General features: G+C 48.2%; 2 protein-coding genes across 3 annotated transcripts in view; one reads left to right on the forward strand and one right to left on the reverse strand.

The window, feature by feature from the left end:
* The first annotated feature begins 352 nt into the window (after window positions 1-352).
* On the forward strand, window positions 353-3,327 carry LOC111926608 (serine/threonine-protein kinase pim-1-like). Its single transcript, XM_086871652.1, has 5 exons — window positions 353-429; window positions 659-1,025; window positions 1,233-1,409; window positions 1,695-2,926; window positions 3,212-3,327. Exons 2-4 carry the CDS (start codon window positions 701-703, stop codon window positions 2,081-2,083), a joined length of 891 nt encoding a protein of 296 aa, XP_086727778.1. The 5' UTR covers window positions 353-429; window positions 659-700; the 3' UTR covers window positions 2,084-2,926; window positions 3,212-3,327.
* Window positions 3,328-5,673: 2,346 nt separating this feature from the next.
* ACSS1 (acyl-CoA synthetase short chain family member 1) overlaps window positions 5,674-16,967 on the reverse strand; it is a 32,562-nt gene continuing 21,268 nt past the window's right edge. The window contains exons 9-14 of one of the 2 annotated variants that reach the window (XM_086871632.1): window positions 16,109-16,221; window positions 15,589-15,715; window positions 13,818-13,945; window positions 12,307-12,370; window positions 11,611-11,729; window positions 5,674-10,296 (exon numbers count right to left, since the gene is read on the reverse strand). In XM_086871632.1, coding sequence (XP_086727758.1) covers window positions 10,123-10,296; window positions 11,611-11,729; window positions 12,307-12,370; window positions 13,818-13,945; window positions 15,589-15,715; window positions 16,109-16,221 — 725 coding nt within the window. In that variant the 3' untranslated portion in view covers window positions 5,674-10,122. The remainder of the gene's footprint in view (window positions 10,297-11,610; window positions 11,730-12,306; window positions 12,371-13,817; window positions 13,946-15,588; window positions 15,716-16,108; window positions 16,222-16,967) is intronic. The other variant, XM_086871641.1, reaches the window with a different exon arrangement.

The following is a 16,967-nucleotide window of genomic DNA, read 5'->3' on the forward strand; positions in this document are numbered from 1 at the left end:
TGCCGCGTCCCGCAAGGCGCCCGTGGGCGAGTCGGCCCCCGGCCCGCCCCTGTCGGGCCTGCCGCGGTCCCACCTCGGCCAGGTTCTCTCCGCACTGCTTGTGGCGCCTCTGGAAGAGTTTCTGGAAGAGCTCCTCGCTCTGCTGGTGGCCTCCCCGAACGAGGCCCCTGCCAGAGCCGCCCCGCTGCCGCCCGGGCGGGCGGAGAAGCCTCCCCTGGAGCGGCTCTAGCGGCAGGGCCCGCTGCTGGGGAGCGGCGGCTGCGGCAGCGTTTACTCCGGGCTCGCCGACGGCGCCCCGGTAAGAGACGGGGCCGGGTCGGAGCGGGCCGGGGCGGCGGCGGGCGGTGAGCTCAGCCAGCCGCTCGCCTTGGCTTGCAGGTGGCCATCAAGCGAGTGTCCCGGGATCGCGTCTCGGAGTGGGCGCGGCTGGTGAGTGAGCGGGGCCAGCGGGAGAAGCCGGCGGGTCGTGCCGAGCGGGGCTGAGGGGAGGCCCGGCGGGCTGGGAACCGGGACACCGCGAGGGGAGAGAGCGTGGAGTGAGCGGGGGCCGCGCAGGGTCCCGAGCCGGGCGATGGCGAGCAGCGGTGGAGCCGGGCAGGGGGTGCTGAAGGCGCGGCGCAGCATCGTCCCCGCTGACGACATCGCGGTCCCCCCGCAGCACGACGGCGCCCTTGTGCCCCTGGAGCTGGTGCTGCTCTGGATGGTGTCGTGCCCTGGCTTCCGCGGCGTCGTGCGGCTCCTGGACTGGTTCCAGCTGCCCGACGGCTTCGCGCTGGTCATGGAGCGTCCGGAGCGCTTTCAGGACCTCTGGTACTTCCTGGACGAGCGGGGCTTCCTGACGGAGCCCGTGGCGCGGGGGCTGTTCTCCAGGTGCTGGAGGCCGTGCGGCACTGCACCAGCCGCGGCGTCCTGCACCGCGACATCAAGGCCGAGAACATCGTCCTTGACCTGGCCACCGGCGAGGCGAAGCTCATCGACTTCGGGTGCGGCACGATCCTCCGGGACACTGTACACCCGAATGTCAGGTGAGCCCAAAGCCGGGGCCCAGCCGGGCAGCAGAGGTTCTCCCCTTTGCTGGCAGAGGGGGAAGAGGGAGGAAGGGGGGAATCCTTCTTCAGCCGGCTGTAGCCAAGTTACTTTTCGCTGGGGCAGGGGCTGGCTGTTGTGGAATGGGAGCTGGCTGGAAGGGAGGGAGCAGCATCAGCCTGATGAGCTGCGCCCCTGTCCCATAGGAACACCAGAATATCGCCCGCCGGAATGGATCCTCTTCGGCTGCTACCGTGGCCAGCCAGCCACCATCTGGTCCCTGGGCATCCTGCTCTATAACCTGGTCTGCAGGCACCTTCCTTTCCACACCAATGAGGACATCATCCGGGGCCAGCTCTTCTTCCCGCCCCGGGTGTCTCAAGGTGGGGATGCACCTTCAAGGCACAGGAGGAGGAACGGGGTTGGGAGAGGGCAGGTGGCACATAGGCGTCCTGCTCTTGCAGCCAGCGAGGAGGTTGATCTCCTGAGCCTAGCTGGAGGAGGTGGCACATGTGCCTCTCTGCTTCTCTCCTCCAAAAGGGAGGATTAATGGGAAGCTTGGGTGCAGCTCCAAGCACTCTTAGTGTGGCCTATGCGGCGTGGAACCTGGGAGAGCATGGACAGGAGCCTTTTCCCACTGACCAGCCGTTTCTGATTTATCTCCACAGAGTGCCAGCACCTCATCAGGTGGTGTTTATCCATGGATCCAGCAGACAGGCCATCCTTGGAAGATCTTCTTGAGCATTCTTGGCTGCAGGACCCCCACCTGGCCCAGGAGACAGCAGAGATCCATCCCTCTAAACAGTGGGGGGATCCAGGAGCCCAGCAAGTACCAGCTGCACGTGTCTCATGGCGCTCCAAGAAAATCCCAGAGGGTTTCCCTGCAGCTGTGGAACAGAGGAGAGAGCGCAGCCAAGATGCTTCTGCTGGTCCCCGGCGAGTTGTGGAGGGAGCGGCTCAGTGCTCCCCATCCTGTTGGAGAAGTCGTGACATTGCAGTGAAGTTGCCATGGACTGGAAAAGGGGAAACATCCCCCTGCAGCTCAATGGCATCGTGATGTCCCCGCGAGCCGAGGCGTGGCTGGCGTGTTCTTCTGGAGCGCAGCACGGAGCTGGAGAACACCATCCTCGAGCTGCCCACTGGTTGGGCAGAGCCGATTGGCTTTGCTTGCAGCCCCTTCCTGGAGGACACACTCTGCACCCAGATAAAATCAAGATGAGTCCCCAGCTGGCGGAGGGGCGGGGGATGCTTGTGCTTCCAGGCACGGCAGGGCTTGGTCTGGCCACATGCCGGAGGTTCCCCACTCAGCGGTGGTGGGGAATATTAATATTTCCTCTGGCTGCCAAGCTGCTTTTTAGCAGGGGACAGATATCGTGTAAGGGGAGCCGGCTCCTGGCTTTGTGAACAGCTTCTGCAAGCCAGCCTGGCACCAGCTGGGGTGGGGGCAACATGCCTGACAAAAGAATCCATCCATGTGTATGGGGGGCAGCAGAGGTGGACAGGTTCCGAAGCCATGCCCCAGCTGCTCTGCTTTGGAAGCCTTTGAGGAAGGGGTGTTTTTATGGGCAGGAGAGGTGGGGATTTTCCCCACCCATGGAAAGGTTTAATTCTCACACGGAGTAGTCACACCCTCCCTGGCCTGTGACACATCGATAACCTTTGATGCTTTTCCTTGTTTCCAGGTCTTGTTTTGAATTGCCTTTCATGCAATAGTTCTTTGTTTTTTTCCAGAAGGATTGCACTGGTACCCGGACCGGATGGGGAAGTGCTGGCATCGTCTGTGGACTGTGTTTAGTGCCTGCACTAGCCCTGGAGACCTCAGTCTGCAGGGACATCTCCTTCAAGAAGGATGAGAACCTCCTGTGGGATCAGCTCCTCTCCTGGCAGCAGGTCTCCAGAGGTGGGTACCCAGCTCCAGAGCACAGGTGGCAGAAGGGCTTGGGGCAGATGGCAACAGGCACAAGAGCATCCCGCGCTTGCAGCTGCTGAGGAGGTTGCTGTGCCGTGCTTAAGCAGAGGAGGTGGAACGTGGCCTGCCATGCTGCTCTTCTGTAAAACACAGAATGGGTTGGGAGATTTGGGCTCTGAGCACAGCCAGCAGCCTGGCCTGGGCACAGGCCATGGTGGGACAGGGAGGACAGAAGACTTCTGCGACTGACTGTGGCTTTCTGGTTTCTGTCCCCAGGCTACCAGCACTTCATGTCATGGAAACGGCACCGCTCGGCCTGCCAGCCTAGGAGTGCTGGGGGGCAGCAGGTGCTCATTTGCTGTCAAAAATTAATTGCTTTGTTTTTGTTGTCATCATTGGAGTACTTATTTAATTTTTTCCAAGCTTTTGGTCCCCTTCCTCCCGGGCCAGCCTTCTGAGTCCTTCCTCAGCTGTTTGATGGCATTTGGCAGGGGGGGTTAAGTAACGTGAAAAAATCAACAACAGCTCCTGTTGCCAACTGCAGCATCCCTTCAAGAATCCAGACCTGCCAGCCAGGCCCACAAGTGACTTGGAATGGAAAATGGTTTGCAGGGACAAATTTGTCACCCTGCTGCAAAAGCTGGAACGAAATCAGAAGCAGCAAAATGCCATTTCAGCTCAGCTCCCACCCAGTCTTCTCTCTTTCTCCTCACTCCAAGATAGGCAGGCAGGGCTGGACTTCAGCAAGTTCAAGTTCTTTGTGCTCCCTGGCATCAAATGGATCAAGTAAACTCTCTAATGCAGTGAATACAATATGACTACTAAAGGAAAAAAGGAAGTGTTGAGAGATGGCACATCCTTGTCTCCTTTATCTCCCCATGAGCCCCTCAGAAAGATAAATGCCTATACAGGCCTTCTCTGACTCCTTCCCTGCCAGCCCTTCCCTCACTCCAGGGTCTCATTTGCTCTCTAGGCTTCACTGGCCCTCTAAACTCAGAGGAGCTCTGGTAGGAGAAAATGCTGCCTGGCATAGGCATGTTTGACCCCTGTCTCCTCTTGATTCCATTCCCCCCCACCCCCCATCAAAAAGACAAGAGATCCCCCACAGCTCCACGGTACTGCACCGGATCCTGGGCCTGTTCCCTTCCCTGGTCCTTGGTGGCCTTGGTGAGGCTCCTGAGCTCTCCCTGTGTGCGGGACAGCTGCTGCAGCAGCACTGCACCCAAGGATCAGCTGTTCAAGTTCAGAGTCTGAAGCAGAATCCCCAGTGCACACAAATGAGAACTGGGATTTCAGGAACTGGCAGGAGAAGCTAAATGCGTCTGCTTGCTGCCCTTTCTAGCCATGGCCGTGCTGATGGAATCGGAAGAATTGCCCCTGCCCAGGCAGATCTCAGGTAGAAGATAGGAGCAAAAGCAACATGTTTCTGAGGTGCTAGCTGCTTTTCCTTCCAATTTATGAAGGGTTTTGCTATTTTTACCATTTCAACAATTTCTGTGCATCCCTGCGAGCAAGTAAACACCACAAAGCCTCCCCCTCAAAGCCCTGAGGTTCTTGTTCATGCTCTGTTCATGCAGAACTTGTTCATGCTCTTTTCTCTTGGTAATTTTGAAATCTCATCCAGACTCTGAAAGCAAACCGATGCTGTAGACAAAAGATTGACCTTGGAATCATAGGGCAGTTTCTGGGTGTTTTTATCTGCTTTCCTACGGCCTTCGGGTGAGCACGGTGACGCCGAGGCCTGGCGCCCTCAAGATGGCGCTGGGGAGCCTCCGGGGCAGCGGGGAGGGGCGGCCCTGAGGGCCAGCACAGGGTGGATTTCCCCGGAGCGGCCGGCGGGGAAAGTCAAGGGGAGAAGGACAGGGAGAAAGGCCCCGCATTTCTGGGAAGTGGGCTACCAATCGCCAATTGCTGGCTCCCGGAGGCGGTTCCAAGGCTGTGAGCTTGCGGAGGTGCTGGGCTGTTCTTGTCACCCTCAGCTGCTTGCACGACTTAAATCGAATGTGAGTGTGACACCCACGCCCCGACCCTGCCAGACCACAGGCTCCCAGAACATCCCCTTTGCTCCTTTCTTGGCCGTCTGGGTAATACGGTGTACTGAGATTTTTCTGTCTTCTTTGCCTTGGTGCTACAGAAAGGATCCTAGGTGTCACTGTCGAAAGTGGAAGAAGTTTAAAAACATTTTTAGCAAGAGCAGCTCAATAGACACGGGCTGGCTGGAACAAGGGAATCTCCCAGCTGTGTGCTGCCAAGGAACATGAAAGGCTCTTTGGCATCTTGCGTAGTAACAAAATGTCGGGGCTTTCCACGGAGAGGGTCTCTGGCCAGGAAAGGGAGGCATGGCAGAGGGAGCCTTTTCTCTGTGCTGTGGCTGAGTTCAGGCAAAAGGCCCAGCAGCTGTAAGTGAGGTTTGCAGCACTGATCCCTAAGGACATCCACATTCCTGAACAACCAGCTTACCACAGGACCTTGCGATCTCTATTCCATGACCCCTTCTAACTGTGCTGTGAGGTTGTCATTCCTGGGAATGCAGAAGACCAAGGCAGAGAAAAGGAAAATCATATCCCCAAAATCTAATTGGTATAAAAAGAAATTTAAGTCTTCTGCATGCCAGACACAGGATGAACACTAAAAAGCACTGGGTTCTACTCTCCCAGCCCCAACAAAGACAAACTGTCAACTCAGACACCAGAAATCAACGCAGATACTCAATAGTTACAGAGAAATAGAAGCAAGAGTAAGAATGGTCTGCCACAGCAGATTTTATTGCCACAGTTTGTAGGCTGGTAATTTTTGCACAGCCATGATAATTTCCACTGCAGAAGGTGGTTATGTTCCCAAATCCTTCTATCCCAGACAAAACAGGGCTGGGGTCACTGCCTTGAAAAACATGCTTCACCTCTGAAGTCAGAAGACAATTCCCTGTCCAGAATTGTCTGTTTTCAAGGTGGGAAAGAATCATCTGTTCCTGCATAATTTAAAAACAGAAACCTGTTGCTGAAATAAAATCTGGTGGCTTTAATTTATCACAGAGACAGCCCCTGCATTTATTTTTGTTAGACCAGAAAACAGTCTCCATTTTTACCAGTAAATTATCAGTAAATAGATCAGGGCAGCTGTTAGCATTGAGAGACAAAGCGGGGAGATGGACATCTGCTTTTCTGTCTAGACTTTCCTGTGACTTGCCAGAGGGTTGCAAGAGCTACAAGTAGCACTGGAACCTTTCCTAAAGCAGCTGCTGGAGGTAAAGCTAATGATGTCTGTCCCCTCATTATACCTGTTGTTTTATCCATGGGGTAGGCAGAGGGTGAAACTCAGTATTTCTCACTTCTTAATGGACAAGACACGCTGCAGAGGATGTATTTTGTGTCACTTACAAATGATCCAAGGCACCTGGAAAGAAATTCCTTCTCATCTGCTTGACTCTGGAACAGCTATACACTTTCTACACAATGCTGTCTCTCATGTTGCCCACACACACCCTGCTTTCACTCCTTTTCTACTTGTGCAAAGTGTGCACAAAGCAAGGAGCTGAACTATCCACATCAACTAATGGTAATTAAATATTCCTGCTCATTATTCTGTGTTTGCATCACACATGAGGAAGCGTAAAGCAGCGTGATCTCAGGATTTATACAAGATGTGCAGCTTATTGACATCCAAATGTTCTTCAACTTTGCCCTTTTTTGCAGTGGTAGTTTTCTGGTATTAACTCATTTCCTGTGAGCTACTGTTTAGAGAAAAGAAGCAAAGCAAAACAGCAATTGGGATCACAATTCATCCTGATCTCAAACTCCTTTGCCTTTCTTTGAAAGTTCAGAGAACTGAGAAAGTCCCTGACGCTTGAGAGGATAGAAGGTCTGCCACCTACAAAAGAAAGCCAACCCATCATACCTGTTTCCTTTATTGAAAATATGAATACAGAGATCACTGAAGACACTGGTTTTGGTCAAGGACAAGAAACGTGCTTAAAGCATGATTACAAGTAAACAAAATTCAATTAAAGGCTTAACATTAGACTGTACAAAAAATACTTCTAGACAGCTGGAGCTTTCCCTTTATAGAATTGGAAAAATAATGGTCTGTGTCTCCACCTGGGGGGAAAAGCACCATGACCAGGTCTTACTGGCAAAACTGAGTGGGGAAACAAAAGCATACTAGCCCTTTGCAATAAATGGCAATATGTAAAATTTACTTTGGATCTCTTTTAATGAAGCTACAAAGGCAATCTGACAAAACTATACATCACTCATGAACTCACAAAGGTTTAGAAGAATTCAATAGCTCTGCTTTTCTAAATAAAGCAACTGTCCCCCAGTTTGTCCCACAATCCCACTGATATCTGGCCATTGATTGGAGAAGATCAGCTTGTCTTAAGAGCCTCGCAGGCCTGGGGTTCTTCAGACTTCCTCCTCCCTGGCATTTCAGGCACTGAGGAAAACAGTGCCAATTCTGTGGGCCCTGTGAATCCCTCCCTGAGCCACAAGCCTGTTCCATATGAAGTAGAAAGCACTGTCACCACACACCAGTGCTGTTGTTGCAAAGCTCAACTCAAGCTTGCAGTGAAGAGGCAACTGCTGCAGTTAGCAGAGATAGTGGGTAGAAAGAAAAAATGGATGCTTCTCTGGATGGAAACTTTAAACTCTGGAAGGAAAATGTAAAATTTCAATTTCAGTTTAAAGCTTTCTGTAAGTAGCCAACTCAGTAAAGCACCAAGTAGTGCCTTCTTTTCATTAGAAGCACTGTTCATAAGCCCTGCCTAGCTCTGTTTTTACCAGACTCAGGGTGCTATTGCATGGGCTGGGCACAGGCTGTCAGCTCCAAGAGGCAGTGCTGAGATACCTGCAGAAGTGCAGTTTTACCAAAAGACTGAGGCTTCCCAGCACAAGCTGTCCCCAACACCGTGTGGGCAGCACAGGAGCACCATGTGCTCTCTTGGAATACCCCATGGGGGCCTTTGAGCAGGTGGACATCCCAAGCACCACAGCTCAGCTGTGGAAAAGAGGTTTGTATGGAAAGCACCTCAAGAATCATCTAGTTAAACCCCCCTGCCATGGGCAGGGACACCTTTCACTCAACCAGGTTGCTCAGAGCCCCATCCAGCCTGACCTTTAACATTTTCAGGGATGAATCATCCACAACTTTCTGTCTGCACCCCAGCTGGCACAGCTGTGAATTTATTGTGCTTCGGAAGCTTCCTGGTCAGCCTGGAACCTCTCTGGCAACCGTGGACACTAAGCCCATGCAAGCTGAGACAACAGGGAAGCAGGTGAGGGAGTGCACACATCTCTCATTTTCCCTGAGCAGAGGAATTGGATGACTAATGTCTCAATGCACCAAAGCACATTGCTCCTCACACAGACAGTGTTTGTGAGACAGTTCAGATGAATTAAACCATGGGCCTGTGACCACTGGGACAACAGGCAGGGAAATTTCAGGTCAACAAGAACAGGAAGTTCTATGTCTATAATATAAGAAATGCTTTCTTGATTAAAAGGAAAGTGTGTAATCGTGTTCAAAAGTAATTTTTCTTCCTCCACACTGTTATTTCAGACTACATGGAGACAACTTGTTTAAACAAGGGAGTGTACTTTTTCTGTCAAAAACATTAACTCTTGTCTGCTTCCCACTTGAAAATTATTTTAGGAAGCAGAGTGGGTTTTTTTGGTTTTTTTTCCTATTGCAGTGGCAACAAGGTAGTGTCCTAAAATATTAACATCCTGTAAACTCTATCAAACCTTCAAACCTTCTGATCTTCAACTTCCCAGAAAGTCCACAGGGTGTCTACTCACCTTATGTGAAAATGCATTTCAGTCAGAAGGATGGGATATTTAACAAAGCATGGTATTCCTTACTGTATTATTCAGTCCCTAGAGACATTTCAAATAATTTTCTTAAAAAGCAAATGCAGCTGGTGTCCTTGGAGGAACTCTGGCATCTAAGGCCAACACACCTGTCTTTGAGAACATATACTTCAAGCAGCCTGTTTCCCATTGTGGTACCAGAATCTCATCTAGCCAAGAAACTCCCCACGCCTTTCCCAGTCTTACAGATCACCTACCCATTTCCCTCCTTCCTTTCGTGCCTCCAGTTAGGTGCACAAATTGTCTTCCCAGTACACAGTTTCCCTGGAAAAAGCAGTGTTGCTCCAATTAAATTCGGGGATAAATAACCCTACTAGCAAATTCTTCTGTATAACCCAAATATAAGTAGTGCTTCAACTGGAATGTGGTCATGATAAAATGAATCCAGAAATAAAACAATGACTACATTAGTCGCAATTCTGAAAGCACAGGAAGGACAAAGGCTATTCTTCACTGCTATTCTGAGGTTGCTGGTCTGGAATGCTGCTATCACTTTCCACAAGGCATCTAAGAGGCACTTCTTTTAGCGGACTGCGCAGTTTGTGGGTACCCACATGGCACTTAACTCTTTGGTAAATCAGCATGGCAGCAATGCACTGAGGACATGTAGGAAGTCCAGTCATGGGCTTTGTGGCTCGTTTTGCAGCTGCAAGTGCTGGTGCTGGGTTACCTAGGTGGGACATGAAGGGTCACAGGCTCTCCATCTCTGGGAAGTCCCAGGACACATTGTGGTAGGAAAAAATCCATTTGAGGAAAACCAAAGAATATATTAGAATAATGGGTAAAGTCAAGGAAGAATTATCAGACTAGCCATGTCCTTCTCATGTCTCTAGTAATGCATATGAAACATCTCCTAGAATACACAGAATTACTGAAAAGGCACCATAGTTGCATTGAAATACAGCTGCTTGGACTCAGATATCCAAGCTGAAGGAAAATATTGAAGAAGTGTTTTCCAGGGCTTCTTTTAAAACAAGAAGAAGTATTGTATAAAAAACATTTCCCAGTACAGTAATATTAAAAAGAGGAACATTAACATCTGCATCTTGCTTCAGCTCATGTTACATTTCAGCATAGCTCGTGGAAGCCACCAGTATCTGCTCTACAACAGCCCTGAGTGCAAAGAAAAGGAGTTCACTGACAGTGGAAAACTGCAGACTGCTGCTAGCCCTGTACCATCTCAAAAAATGTTGTGGAGTGGAAAATCTTGTAGCCCTAGAAGGAAACAGTTTTTTAAAAAAACATCAAGAGAGAACTATGTTGTTTGCCTGGTTATTTGAGACCTTCCACATTTCTGAAGGAGACAAATTCCAGAGCCACCTGTTATGAGGAACTCTTCTCCTTGTATTTCTGGTAAGCATCCAATATCTCCTTGACAACATCTGGATCATCAAGTGTGGTAACATCTCCCATGTTGCCTGATTGTTCAGTGACTACTTTCCTCAGCAGCCTTCTCATTATCTTCCCTGATCGCGTTTTAGGGAGGCGCTTTACCACCTGCAAAGAAGGGAAATACACACCTTTAACAGAACTTGAGTCCTGCTGGAAACCACAAGGAGATCTGGTTGAACTATCCTAAGCCTGGCACCCTATTTCATGGCCACAGCTCCTTTGAGACTCCTGGGAAATACATCATGGAGCACACTAGATTATGTCCAAGGAAAGGACTGTCACTAGCTATACATTTTAAGTGGATTTTGTTCCCCATTTCCAGGTTCCACACTAAGTGCTGCAGGATGCACAGCTCTTTTAAGCAATCAGGTTCTAAATATGCTGTTAACTATTAAAATCTAATTACACATGAGAACTTAGGCAGCAATGGTGACACAAATCTCCACACATTACCAGAACAGACAGAAATACATATATTCAGCTTTACAAGGCAGGAATACAAAGCAACATAATTCTGCACACCAGCTGCAGGGTCTCCTACTCCAGGGATATCTTCTGTCAGCTGATATTTCTCTCTGCCTGGTATCTGTCACCTTCCTTCATAACCATAAAAATCTCAAATGCCTTGACTATGCCTCTTGGGAAGGACTTAGAAAATTCAAAGGTTTTAGATAAATGTGAGCCTGATGAAGAGGTTCAGACACTGAACAGAGACACCAAAAGGTCTCAAATTTTGCTACATGATCAGGCCAGTAGACTACATTAGCAATGTAGTAGCATTAACTGACACGCAAGGAAAGGACTTCTCTACAGGGCTACCTCAAAACACAGGGAAATGGAGGCATTCCCTTGCACACGTGCAAGTCCTGGAAGCTTCTCCAATCCACTGAGGATATCCTGGGCTGTTCCAATCTTGCCTGCTCCTGTTGTATTCTGTTGCCTGTTCCTTGGTGTCTGCCTTACGTGCAGGTGGCTAAAGCAGAGCCCCTCAAAGAAGCATCTGGTCACTGCCTCCAAGAGAGAAATGTATGCAGGCAGACCTTGGGGGACAGCTAAGTTTGTGAACTCTCCCCTAACATAGACAGGGAGCTTCTGAAAGGTGAGGAGGCTTGAGACAGAGCTTGGAGCTCATCAGTGCTTCCAGGGCCAGGCCTGTTGTACAACAGAAACAGTCAGTGCTTTGAGGTCTGACGTTGATGCTAATTATCACTGCAAGCTAGCTGGGCAGTGTCACTGCCTCTCAGTGCCTCTCTCACATGCAAGCAGACCACTGCATCTGCCCACCCCTCCAGCCAGTTCTGTTTTCCTGCTTCTTTATCCTGCCAGAGCAGGACAACAGCATCACTGCAGGCAGGATGGTGAGGGTTGCTTGATGTGACCATTTCCTGTTGCTGGTACCAGTATCAGTCTCCCACTTACCAGAATGTGGTCAGGCACAGCGTACTTTGCTATCTTGGAAGCCACTATGGTTTTGAGCTCTTCTTTGATGTGGTCTACACGAGCTGTCTGCTCCTTTAGCACTATGAAAGCAAAGGCACCTGGAAGACAAATGAGCAGAAGCCACAAACCTCATATTCTAGAAAGATAGTCTAGAAAGACCAAGGATGCTTATTTGAATGCCAAGGAAGGTTTCAGAACTTTCCTCTGCACAATCTAGAGACTGACGAGAAAACCACTGATCTTTTTACAAAAGCAAGTCAGACTCCAGGCCTCAAATGATAGCCCAGCCTTTTTTTGGCATCTTTGACTCATCTCAGTGACAATGACAAGTCAACATAAATTACCAAAGTGTTATTGGGATCAAAAGTTGTAATGTAAAGTCCAATGTAAATCAGCTATTCCCAATCTGTTCAAAAGACATTTCTAAGCACAATCCTATAAAAGGAAGGTCTACCATATATACAAACACTATGTATGAAAACAGTTTAGGGAGTAATACCCAGGTTGGGAGCATGTAGCTATTTTCATGGCTATCATTGTCTCTTGGGGCTGCAGTGCCAGTCAGCCTAAGGATAACTCCCTCCCATTCACTCAGCATCTCCTAACATGCAGCCTGGGTTAGAATTTAAGGCAAGTATATGCAGATGTCATGTCAGGATACTGCTTTTCACATACCTTCTCCTTTGATCTTATGTGGATACCCAACCACAGCTGTCTCAGGGACCTCAGGGTGATCAGCCTTCACAAAAAGTAAAGCACAAATACACAAATCAGAACTGCCTCAAGCTCGACAGATTTTGTGCCAGTTGCTCTACAAACAAAACAACCTGCCATATCTTGCTCTCCCCTTGACAGATCCTGCTGAAAGCACAAGAGGAAAGCTGGATGCCACTTCCTACTGCAGGGTCAGCTGGTAGCCATGGCCACGGCCACACCTCAGGGATTAGCTCTGTACTGGCCCTGCTTTTATACACAAAAATAAGTACTCCTACATCCACTCCTAAGCCTACTGCACACCAAGCTGAATTTGCAATAGCTGGAAGCCCTCTTTCTGTTTCTTTGTGCATGACTATATGGTGACTGGCCACTGCCAAATCACAAGCAAAACCAGTCTTGCACTGCTCAGTGCTACAGAGAACTGTGTCCAGCAGAGGTAAAAAGTCAAGTTGACAACATCACAGTCCACACTGGACTTGTATTTATAAGTGCCCAAAGCATACAAGAAGGCAGAAGGAATCAGATTTCTTTATTCCCTAACCCAAATGCTTTTCTGTTATTATGCTGCACAACAATGATTACTTCTGTTGCACTACAGAGTTTAATTTAACACTCATCTGCAGTAAGAAGTGCACAGACCAGAAGAAACCATGTATCTGCATCCCACACCAAAGAATGGATTATGTTATCTTGGATTAAAATATGACAGTAAACATCATAGAGCAATCCAGGCACATAAATGTATTTGCTTTTACATATGCATACACATACACAGATTGTGAGAGGAACTGGATCCTATAGCTGCAATCAGAAACTTGCACAGACAAAAGAATTACAGAGGATAACGTAGGATCCTGTGTTCTATGTGAACACAGCTCAGGTTCATCAGATGTTATGTTTAAGTGCCATTTGCAAGCAAGGCACATAATACAGAAATAAATATACAAGTCAAGCTTTAAATTAAACACTCTGAGGACTTTTTGTTTTCAATTCCCAGAGATAAAATTATTTTTTTGATGACAGGCTAGCTTTGCAGCTGACATAAATCAAGGTGGCTTTATGTTTAACACTGCTGAATTCTCGGGCATACTCAGTTAGTTCAGGAACCACAGGTTTAGGAAGGAAAGGTCAGGTGTTAGCAGAGGGGAAGGAGGACATAGGAGAAACACTTAAGGAGCGTCCACCAGCATCCAAAACAACTGCAACAGTACAACATCAGAGGAGAGAGGAAATACAGCTCTGACAGCTCGATTGCAAGGACTGTCCACAGTGTGGCTCCCCTCACTTGCTCACTTGCTGTCTCCTCAATAAGGGAGCTGTTTCCTCTTGCACCTTTGCTATTCATTGTGCATCAAGCTGCATCTATGTAGGGGCAGGTGTTTGAAGGCAAGAGACACAGCTGCTTTGAAAGGGTCACCCTACCTCACAGATATGCCCTGTCAAGGGACCTCTACCTGCTTGGAACTTACCATTGCATCTTCTATTTCTGCCGTCCCCAGCCTGTGTCCACTTATGTTAATGATATCATCCATGCGCCCCGTTATCTGGTAATAGCCTTTCTGGCTCCTGTAAGCACCATCCCCTGTGAAGTAGTAACCTGCAGCAAAGACACAGGGCTGATCAGCAGCAGCAAGTGTGGCAGTTTTGGCTCTGGTAAAGGACAGACCATGCCATAGTATGGCAAGTAGGGCAGGGTGGATCAGGCAGTTCGCAGGCCTTCACCAACTCACATCTGTGTGACCTGACTCACACCATTTCCCACTTCCCTCTGCCATCCCTGGCCTTCCTGTGCTCTGCCTCAGCTGTGCTAGCTCCTAAAAGGCACCTGAATAGCACCAAGATGGTGAAGCTCAGGTCTCTGCAAAGATAGACAAATCACTGTAGGCAATCAGCAGCAATGAGAGGCTGATGTTCCCGTAGTAGAATCATGCCCAGCAACACAACCCAGCGATGCTCAGCTGGATTTACAGAACCAAGAGAGGCTCTCTGATCTCTCTAGGCTTTGCATGCCTACATCTACACAGCAGCTGTGTGCTCAAGCCTCTTGGGGCACACAGTACTAAGGCAAAACCACTTCAAATGCCATTTGCCATCATGCCACAGGCTACTGGTCAAGCTCAGAACTGCTGCTGGCTACATCTCGGCACACATGGAAAACTACAGCTGTTCAGCTGAAAGGGAGCAGCTCTAATATATTTTGTGCATGGGAACACTGCCAGTTGTTTTTTTAATCTTTTGCACTGGGATGGATGAAAAGTCATTTTCCCTCCCAGCTAACAAGATTCAGATAACAGTCACTCTCTAGCATGTGAATATAGGAGAAACACTGCTATCACATTAGCTGAAAATTCCAAACCACCCCATGATAAGCATGGAGGGTCTAAAACATTTGATGGAAACTGAAAAAGACTCAGGGTTTCCTGGAAACTCCAGTGTCACTAAGGAACATCCGGTAACACAGATTGTGTTGGATCTTCACCAAGGCCATGTCTGCATCTGAATCGTTCCAGTAGCACATCTGAGAAGCAGCAGGCAGCTACTGCTGTGAAATCTGGAGGTGGTTCTTGCCAGGACCCATTATTGCCCTATTCATGGACTTTCAGTCGTGTGTTCTGCCCTTCCAGATCAATTAAACAACTATCAACTAAGTATCAACAAGACATCAAATGCAAATGTAGTGAGTAATAAGGGACTATGGGGTCATTCAGTTTCTTGTACCAGTTTCCCATTCTTATAATCCAGCCCTTTTTGTACAATTTTCAGGACTGCCTGTCTAATTCTTGCCTACCTGCCTTGCCTGTAGATTTCAAATCCCTTTCAGTTTCTTTCCCTGAGTGAAGACATTTGTCTTGTCCAATGTCCTACAAAAAATGTTTTCCTGCTACTTCTAGTTACTTACCAGACAACTTGGCTACATTTTAAAACGGGAAGTTGTAACACAGGGTTAAGATTCAGTGATGCAGGAGGTATTTCCCATCCAATATGCCTTTTTCCAAGTGAGATAAAAAGCACCAGAGAAAAGATATTTGGATTTTAAAGCTTGGGTGTTAAAGTTTTCTAGAAAATACATCCCTTTTGACAGCTAGAAAGGTCAACACTACCTAAAACCATCAGGGCACGCTTGCAACCTGTGATACACACCTCAGAGCATTATGGCACAGAAATAGCAGAAAGTACTGCTCAAAATATTCAGTATGCTTATACTGCAGTGAAACTGCCTTCCCTTGGCAATTTCCTTACCTGGGTAGGCTTTGAAATAAGCATCAATAAAGCGCTGGTGATCTCCATGGATTGTTCTTGCCATGCCAGGCCATGGCTGGGCAATGCAGAGTGCACCAGACACATCATTGCCCTCTATAACCTCTCCCTGCAGGTTTAAGCACAGGAAGGATGAACAGGTGAAAAAAGAGGAATAGTAAAGAGCTTCTGTGTCACTGTGGCAAGAATCACCCTGTTGCTCAAGTGGATGGTCACAAGTGGAGTCTCCTCCAGATACTTGCAATGCCGTGTTGGGGAATCTATATGGACAACTGAGATATTTTCTCTCTCTCTCTCTCTCTCTCTCTCTCTCTCTCTCTCTATATATATATATATATATATATATGTATATATAAATATAAATAAATTGCTCATCTATTCTACCATTTTTAAGGAGAAACAAGCATCCTTCTGGATCCTGTTCCTTTGCTGTCCAAAAGGTGATTAAAGCAGAAACACACAGCAGCTTCTCGTTTGGGCACCCAGCACTGCTCCAACTCACATTCTCATCCATGAGCACAGGCACAATCCCAAAGAAAGGTCTCATAGCCATAGCTGGAACAATCTCAGCTTTCTCCTCTGAGGGCCGTGGGGCAATGCAGATGCCACCAGTTTCTGGAAGAAAAATGAAAACCAAAATATATGTAGTTCATCCACTGTTGGGTGAAAGAAAATTCCAGCTCTTATTAGGCCAAGAAGAAAACAGTGAAGCCACCTTTCAAGAAAGAGCCACTGGGAATGACTCCTGCAGAACCAAGGAGCACAGACATCTGAAAGCAGCACAGGCCTGGCACGGGCAGTACTCAACATCCTCACTTCCTACCCAGAAGTGATTTTACAGGGAAAGTATAGGCATATCAGGGGGTTTATCTCCCTCTAGTGTTCCTACATCTGTCTAAGGTTAGCAGGAAAAGCACTTCAGGAACCTGAATTACTGTCATTACAGAGTATGAGATTAACCCACCCCTTATAGGCAGGTTGAGCTTATCTTCTAGTCAAAATTGAACCTTTTAATCATCCTTTTTCATTCCTGCTGGGATGAACATTAAATCAGACTCTAACAGTAATGAGGTCTTTTCTATTCTAAATCTAATTCAGAAACACAAGAGAGAAACAAAAAAAAAGAGACTAAGGCTTGTAAAAATACAGCTCTATAAATAAAGGTAAATTCTGCCATGGAGAGTGCATTCCTCTACCACCTTTGCTGAGCTTGTGAAAATTGAAACCAGAGTTTGTAACAGCTGAATTTGACCCTGAATTTGCATCCAGCTATGAAGAAGGGTCTCTGATGGCCTTAAGGTTTAGATCTGTAGCAAATGTTTTCACACATGGCTTACACATAGAAGTATTTCCCATTTCAT

Source organism: Cyanistes caeruleus, chromosome 2 (assembly GCF_971803275.1).
Source record: "Cyanistes caeruleus chromosome 2, bCyaCae1.hap1.1, whole genome shotgun sequence".
In the NCBI taxonomy this organism is placed as follows: Eukaryota; Metazoa; Chordata; class Aves; order Passeriformes; family Paridae; genus Cyanistes; species Cyanistes caeruleus.